This window comes from Zonotrichia leucophrys, chromosome 13 (genome assembly GCF_028769735.1).
Source record: "Zonotrichia leucophrys gambelii isolate GWCS_2022_RI chromosome 13, RI_Zleu_2.0, whole genome shotgun sequence".
NCBI classification, from domain to species: Eukaryota; Metazoa; Chordata; class Aves; order Passeriformes; family Passerellidae; genus Zonotrichia; species Zonotrichia leucophrys.
Genome location: NC_088183.1, coordinates 2,154,510 through 2,162,490, shown reverse-complemented (window position 1 = coordinate 2,162,490; position 7,981 = coordinate 2,154,510). Strand labels below are relative to the sequence as shown.

Here is a 7,981-nt window from a genome sequence, read left to right as displayed (position 1 = left end):
TAATGCTGTTAGGACTTATCCTCCTGCCACCTATTCCCCCTTCTCACCAGCTCTGAGAAGAAGGATTTGAGGCAGTCTGAGCTCAGCCAAACCCCAGCCAAAGGGTTAAATCTTGGGATCTAAATGCATAAAAAATAATGTTTTTATTGCAGTGTGAGTCATCAGTAATTCTATATTGTTTGTGTTCTCTTTATGGTGACCTTTCATCTCTGAATCCTTTTTTTGTTTCCCTTTCTTTCTCTCCATCTGTCCTTCCCTCCTCCCTTGCTCGCTTGCTTCCTTCTTTTTATTTCTCTCTCTCCCTATGTATAATTCCTTTCTTTTTCCTTCTGTTTCTTATGAATCTGTGCCTCTGTAAAATCTGTCCAAATATTTACAAAAGGAAATGCTGGGTTGTGAAACTGAATTCAGAGAAAATGTTACACACGCTGAAGAAATGCATCGAGCAGGGTTTCCAAATGTTCCCACATGCATTTTTGTCCAGTGTCTCAAGTGTTGGGGCTCGATCCTTCGTACCTTTATTCAGGCAAAACTCACACTGGAAAGGCAGCGAGATCCAGGCTGGGGTCTGTTCCAGAGGTGCTGTAATTCTGGACTGCTTCCATTTGATTCTGGCCATGGGTGACTGGTTAAAAAGCCTGAATAACCAGTGGGGCTGGGTGAGGGCTTTGTGCAATGGGCCCGTTCCAGGCCCGGGGTTGTGTCACTTGTCACCGGGCTGGCACAAACTGGCATCGCTGTCAGGCACAGCCAAGCTCTCTGCAGCTCTGAAATCTCCAAAAAACATCGGCCAGGCTGCACTGGGGGACCCCTGGTCCCTGGAGGAGCCAGGACAGAAAAAGCCACACTCAGCTGTGCCATCACCCATGAAGTCATTTTCCCAAGAAGCCCTCGATGCTCTCATGTCCTCATGTCCTCATGTCCTCGGACATGTTCTGGCAGAGGAGCAGGGATGTGTTTAAGCCCCGGGATAATGGCAGTGGGTCCCATCTGCTCTCAGAAAGCGTCACCTCCCACCCCCACACTCCGAGCTCGTGTTTCTATTCTCGCCCTCACAAAGGCAGCGTGGCCCCGGCGCTGACAGGGATTGTTTGGGAGGAAGGGGTTAATTTTGTATTTCCTGGCTTTTGTTAGGGCAGGAAAATGAACCCTTTAGCAGCTCATTCAAGGCGGTGTGAGCTTCTAAAAGGCACTTCAGGCCTGGTTTGTATTCTGCTTTCTTGCATTCTCAGGGCAGGTTTATTTAAGAGAAGAAAACAAAAATAAAGCAAGGAAATAGCCAGCCCAGGATTGCGAGTGATTGAGTACACACTGCCACATGTGATGAATTTTTTTCTTCCTGATTTACACCGGGTATAAACAAGACCAGATTCCAAAGCCTCGCAGTTACATAAGTGCATCGAAAAGCAATTATCATTGTTGTGGAGATAAATTCCCTTTGTGCAAAGGCCTCCGTGGGGTGTCATCCCTGCCCTGGCTCATATTCAATATTTGTGTGCTGCTGGTTAACATCACGATGAGAAAAGTGGATGTCATTGAGAGCGCATTGTCCCTTGGCTGGGCAGGTGGCAGGCCTGGAAATTTCTTTAAAGGCGGGAAAAATTGAAGATGCCAGACTTGGGGAAAAAAAAAATCTGTGTTTTTTATATTTGTGCGACACTGAGAAGGGTTTAGGACAAGGAGAGAAAAACCTGTCAGTGGCACAGGGATACCTGTGAGCCAGGCATGGGATGGAATAGATGCTCTTTATTCCCTCCCAGCCCAAACCATGCTTGGATTTCATTATTCTAAGGATGCCCCCAGTTCCTAATCCCACAGGGGTTCTCTATTGTGGCTGCACAGGCTCTTTGCCTCTCCGTGCTCCTGCCAGGAGATGCCTTAAATTATTCCCACATCACACTCCAAAGGAGAAAATGAAGCAATTCCTGGGTACAGTTGGGATTTCATTATTCTAAGGATGTCCCAGTTCTTAATCTTCACTGTGGCTGGACAGGCACTTTGCCTTGCCCATGCCCCTGCCAGGAGATGCCTTAAATCACTCCCACATCACACTCCAAAGCAGAAAATGAATTCCTGGGTACAGACCCACAGAAAGCTCCGTGTCTGAGGTCCATTTCCTGCAGGAAAGATGATGAGCACAGCCCTGTCCTGTGGCCATCTGTCGTGCTGGCTTGTGCTGCAAGAAGTTGGCAAGGAATCCATCATGGACCATTCCTGCTGTTCCTCTCCTCAGAACGATCTGGGCAGGCAGGTGTTGGACAGATGATGTGCAAGGTCACCAGAGCTCGGTGTCACAGTGATGTCACATCTTTGGAGGTGCACAGCTGGGGCTGCTGCCACCAGGGGTGATGTCCCTGTGGTGGGACATGTGTCACCTGCCCAGCTCAGGGGTCCTGAGGGGTCCCTGGACCAGTGGGGCTGCTGTGATGGAGAGGAGTCATTTCCCAGCACCCAAGTGTGTGAGTGTTCCTCCCACAATCTGCTCCCATCCCGCTGCTGAAAGAACAACAATAAATAAATGGAATGAAAAGTGCAATCCTGTGTTTATTTTAAAGGAACGTGTTGAAATAACAGATTCACTTTGAGGCTGCAGTTCTGGCAGGAAAAGCCAGTGCTCAGCAGATCAGAGACAATCCTGTGGGTGAGCCAGAGCTGGCACTCACCCACCCCTGCCCATGTCCATCCCCGTCCTCCTGGACCCCTTTGGGATCCTGGAAAACCCTGGAGATCTCAGCTGGGCACAGAGGTGCTCAAAGCCTGAGGGACGGTGGGGGAGGCAGAAAATGTGAGGAGAGATTGGGGGAGCTTGGAGGGGCAGGAAGGGGAGAGGAGCCCTGGGTGGGTGCAGAGGTCTCCTCCAAAAGGAGCAGCTGGAGGGGGGAAGTGAAAACACAGAACTGCAGAACGGGGTAAGAAAGGAACAGCTGGGCAGAGCAGAGGAGGAGGAATTGCTGGGGGAAAGGGCTGGGGTGGGACGGGGTGATGGGCAGAGAGGGCTGGGGACACCCGGAGGGGACACCCGGAGGGGACACACAGAACAGAGCAGGGGAAGTGGCAGCAGCGCTGACTGGAAGCCCTGAGTAAGAAACACCCGTGGCTCGGTGGAAGCCAGTCATCCACGGAAAAAGAAAGAAAACTTTTGGGAAGTGCTGATGCACCGAAAAGGGGGGGAAAAAAAGAGCGCTCCCACCAGTGTCCTGCCGGTTACCGGGCAGCCCCCACTCCTGGGGGGGTCTCAGTGGGGAAAAATGAACTTTATATGGGTCAGCTGTGGGGTTTTTTTCCATATCCATGAAACATGATGGGAGCGACTCTGAAATATGTGTTTACATTATAAATATATACACAAATATATGTGTACACATATATATTTATGTGTGGGTTTGTCTGTACATGTAGCTATGCTTATGCATGAATACAAATATATGGATGTGTATGCTCGTTCCTTTTTACATATATTTTAGGAGAATAATCACACCCTCATCCAAAGCTCGACATCCCCACGCTGCTGCTGCTGCTTGCCTTGAATTCTGTGGGAAAGGAGGGAGCAGCCAGTGCTGCAGCAGAATATTCCCCCCCTCCTCTGATATATGTATAGATATATATATATATCCCCATACAGATATATATACACACCTACACATGCACACAGGTGTATATATACACATATTTATAAATATATACAGAAATATATACCCTTATTTATAAATATATAGCCACACATACACACATATATATGTTGACCTAGGCACAGATACATACACACACCTATACATACATACATACATGTATATTTAAAAATAGACATAGATATGTGAATGTATGTATATGTATATATATGTATATATACTTATATTTTATATATATTATATTTATGTGTATTTATTTATTTTATATGTTTATACACATGCATATATACATATATTAATATATATGATATATTGGTATATTTGTTTATTTTATACCTTTATTTATTTTTATATTCTTATATACTTATATATATTTATACATATATTTAAATATATTTTATATATATTATATTTCTGTATATTTTTATTTTATATCTTTATAAATTTTTACATTGTTATATATTTATAGATATATTTTCATATATATTTTAATACATTTTATATCTATTTATATCGGGGGGGGTGTGTGAAGTACGGCCGTGTGTGCACACGCGTGTTCAGGTGTACAATGGAGTTCACACACACCCCTGTGCGCGCCCCCGCTCCGCGCGCTCCCGGCGGCCTCGCGAAGGATGACGTCACGCCGGCGGGGCCGGGCGCGCCCGCGCTGGCGCGCGGCCAGGTTGACGTCACCCCTGCCGGCGGCACGCCCCGCCCCCTTGGGCACCACGTGACGCGGCCCCATTGAGAAAACGCCGCTCCCGCCGGCGCGGCCCCGATATAAGCGCGGGAGCGGCCGAGCGCGACCGGGACACCGGGACACGCGGGGACAGCGGCACCAGCGGCACCTCCGCCACACCGCCCTGCCCTTCCACCCAACCATCCAACAATCCATCCAGCCATCCCGCCCGGCCATGGTGAACCTGCGGGTGTGCGCGCTGGAGTGCGAGGCGCTGCGGGCGCTGCTGCAGGAGCGCGGCGCGCAGTGCCTCGTCCTCGACTGCCGCTCCTTCTTCTCCTTCAACGCCGCGCACATCCGCGGCTCCTGTAACGTCCGCCTGAGCACCATCGTGCGGCGCCGCGCCAAGGGCGCCCTGGCTCTGGAGCACGTCCTGCCCAACGAGGAGCTCCGCGGCCGCCTGCGCCAGGGGCTCTTCCACACCGTGGTGCTGCTGGACGAGCGCAGCGCCGACCTGGAAATGCCCAAGCGCGACAGCACCATGCTGCTGGCGCTCGGCACCCTCTGCAGGGAGGCCCGCGGCGCCCGCATCTGCTTCCTCAAGGGTGAGTGGCGCCGCGGGCGCCGGAGGGGCCGGGCGGGCCGGGCCGGGCGGCCCCGCTGTGCCCCCGAACGTGCGGCGCTCACCCCGCGCCCCTCTCCCCGCTCTGCCCCCGCAGGAGGTTACGAAGCGTTCGCGTCCGCCTGCTCCGAGCTGTGCACCAAGCCGGCCGCCCCCGCCGGGCTCAGCCTGCCCCTGAGCGCCAGCCCCGCGCCCGGCAGCGCCGATTCGGGCTGCAGCTCCTGCGGGACCCCGCTGTACGACCAGGTGAGCGCCGGGATGGGACGGGAGCGGAGGGAGCCGGGACGGGACGGGAGGGGAAGGGAGCGGAGCGGGCGCTGCCGCCCAGCACCGGCCGGGGCTGAGCGCTGCTGTTCCTCTGTTGGCAGGGCGGGCCCGTGGAAATCCTGCCGTTCCTGTACTTGGGGAGCGCCTATCACGCCTCCCGCAAGGACATGCTGGACGCTTTGGGCATCACGGCGCTGATCAATGTCTCGGCCAACTGCCCCAACCACTTCGAGGGGCACTACCAGTATAAAAGTATCCCCGTGGAGGACAACCACAAGGCGGATATCAGCTCCTGGTTCAACGAGGCGATCGATTTCATCGGTAAATGAGCTCTTTCTTGCAATCCGCGCTGTTTCTGGGTTAATGTCCCCTGGGAAGTAATTTTTGGCATGTTTTTTTCCGCGGTAAAATCTCCGCTTGAGATTGGGGGATAACATTCCACTGGGAAGATAAACTCGGGGAACATTTCCATTAGTTTAATTCTATTCACAGGCATAATCCTAGCTCCTTAAAGCTGTTTGAAATCTTGATTCAAGAGGCGCTGGTCTTGCAGAAAAGAGTGAATTTAAGCGGATCAGTATTAAAGTAATCTTGCAAGACTGCTAAAGTGACCTGGAGGAGCTATTAGTATAATTGGAATTGGAGCCCAGAGTGAAAATAGCTGCTTTCCTCGGGACAAAGACTCCCTTTGTCTCAAAAGCTCCGGGTGCACCTATTAGGCTAAGGAAGGGATGGATTAAAGAAATGTAAAACAGCAGCCTGTGCTTTTCCCACCTCTGGAAGCAGCGAGACTTGTTTGCTAACTGCGTGCTTTGATTCTTTCAGACTCGGTGAAGAGCGAGGGAGGAAGGGTCTTTGTGCACTGCCAGGCTGGCATTTCCCGCTCAGCCACCATCTGCCTTGCTTATCTCATGAGGACCAACAGAGTCAAACTGGACGAAGCCTTCGAGTTTGTCAAGCAGAGGAGAAGCATCATCTCCCCGAATTTCAGCTTCATGGGGCAGCTGCTGCAGTTCGAGTCGCAGGTGCTGGCCCCCAACTGCTCAGCAGAGGCCGGGAGCCCTGCGATGTCAGTGCTGGACAGAGGGGCCTCCACCACCACCGTCTTCAACTTCCCCGTCTCCATCCCGGTCCACACCACGTCCAGTGCTCTAAACTACCTTCAGAGCCCCATCACTACTTCCCCGAGCTGCTGAAGAAGCAGCTGAAGGACGTGGCCAGGACTCAGACTTGCTGTCTCAAGTGCAATAAGGACAGGGACAGTGTCACTTGTGTTTTGTGGGGAGCTGTTGGTGCACCCCAGAACGGTGTCCATGGAGAGGAGCTCGCCCAGTGCCAGAGAAACCAGGTGTTTCTGACTTCTCAACAAATGTCTGGATGTCTGCACAGAGATCAAAGGACACTGGCTCTTCCTGAGCTGTCCCTCCTTGTCTTCTGTCTGTCCCAAGCCTGCTCCATGTTTAGTAGCATGCTCACCAGTATTCCCATTCCTGGACACTTTGGGCAACACTGATGCTGTCCCCTTTTATATGACAGTCCTATTTATTTATTTTTACATTAGTGCATTGTTGTTGGGTTTTTTTTTTTGCCTTCACAAACGTAAAGTTTCAGTTCTAGAGAAACCAAATACCTCAGTATTTTTTGGTACAATAATCCTGTGTGTGTATATCTGTCAGCTCTTCTTGTTTCCCAAGCACTGACATGAAAGCACCAGGCGAGTGCTTTTGAGTTGCCAAGGGTTGTATGTTTGCTGATTTATTTATGATGTGAAATAATATATTTCTTCTTATGAAGACATAGTTTTGTTACATGATTATAACTTTTTTTATACCAAACGGAATAAATTATGATATTTCTATTCATCTGGATTATATAGTCTTTAAAATGCATTTCACAGTCCCAAGACTCATGTGAAGCTTCAGGGTGAAGAGCTGTAATTTTCAACTCTTCTGGCCTCGGGTCTTGACTGAGAAAAATGGGTTTAAGCACCATAATTGACTAGAAACTACTGCAGGTTGTTAACCTGAGCTTTTCTTTGTCCCCATGTAATTGTGTGCAGTGGCAGGGAGCCAGGGCTGGCTTCTCAGCTGGGAGTGGATGTGGCTGCCCTGATGGCTGTAACAGTTAGAACCAGCTGAGACTTGGGCACTGGGCTACACTGAATTCAAAATAGTTCTTCTCCTAAGAAGGAGGAATAGGCTTCCTTATTCCTTGTTTACTTCTAATGCTTGAAAGGTTAAGTCTAAAAATTAACCTGTTAGTAACAGATCTCTAAGGCTTGGCACAAACTCACAGAGCGTTTTTCTTTTTCTGTCCCACCTCCTTAAATCCTTTTTGCAACTCAAATTGCCCCTGATGCCTGCAGTGAGGTATTTAGCTGGCTGGGCTATCTCTGTAAACAAATCAGGGCATGACAAGGGATCAGGTAACCAGCAACTCACCCATTTTATTACCCAGACCCAAATAAATTCTTTCCTGCTGGAGATTATCACTAGAGTGACTTGGATCTGGTGTTTCTGTTGAGGCAATGAGGAGAGTTGATGAAGCACAGCCAAAGCCAGGCAGGGGAGCTCCAGCAGCATCTCTGGGCAGGAGCAGGATGATGGGCAGCAAAGGGTTCCTGGGACACATCTGCATCTCTCATGGGCTCTGTGGGGCAGCACAGCATCCTTGATGTGATATCCCCTTCCCAGGGAAGCTGAGGGCTGTGGGATGAAGCTGGAAACTTCATTTCCTGGGCAGGGTAGTGCTGGTAACAGGGGGAGGGATGCTGAGGGAGCAGAA

The 7,981-nt window shown here is 50.3% G+C and overlaps 1 protein-coding gene across 2 annotated transcripts; it reads left to right on the top strand.

The window, feature by feature from the left end:
- Positions 1 to 4,381: 4,381 nt before the first annotated feature.
- On the top strand, positions 4,382 to 7,685 carry DUSP1 (dual specificity phosphatase 1). Of its 2 annotated transcripts, XM_064725197.1 has the most exons (4): positions 4,382 to 4,913; positions 5,028 to 5,176; positions 5,299 to 5,518; positions 6,023 to 7,685. In XM_064725197.1, the coding sequence occupies exons 1-4, from the start codon at positions 4,544 to 4,546 to the stop codon at positions 6,391 to 6,393; spliced, it is 1,110 nt and encodes a 369-aa protein (XP_064581267.1). In that variant the 5' UTR covers positions 4,382 to 4,543; the 3' UTR covers positions 6,394 to 7,685. The 2 variants fall into 2 exon arrangements, with proteins under 2 accessions (XP_064581267.1, XP_064581268.1); XM_064725198.1 differs by having other exon boundaries at positions 4,404 to 5,176; positions 6,023 to 7,079.
- The last annotated feature ends 296 nt before the right edge of the window (positions 7,686 to 7,981 follow it).

Coding starts and splice junctions, on each gene's coding strand:
- DUSP1 (XM_064725198.1), top strand. CDS start 4,544: ATGGTGAACCTGCGGGTGTGCGCGCTGGAGTGCGAGGCGCTGCGGGCG. Junction 5,177..5,298: donor GGACCCCGCTGTACGACCAG/GTGAGCGCCGGG, acceptor CTCTGTTGGCAG/GGCGGGCCCGTGGAAATCCT. Junction 5,519..6,022: donor CGAGGCGATCGATTTCATCG/GTAAATGAGCTC, acceptor TGATTCTTTCAG/ACTCGGTGAAGAGCGAGGGA.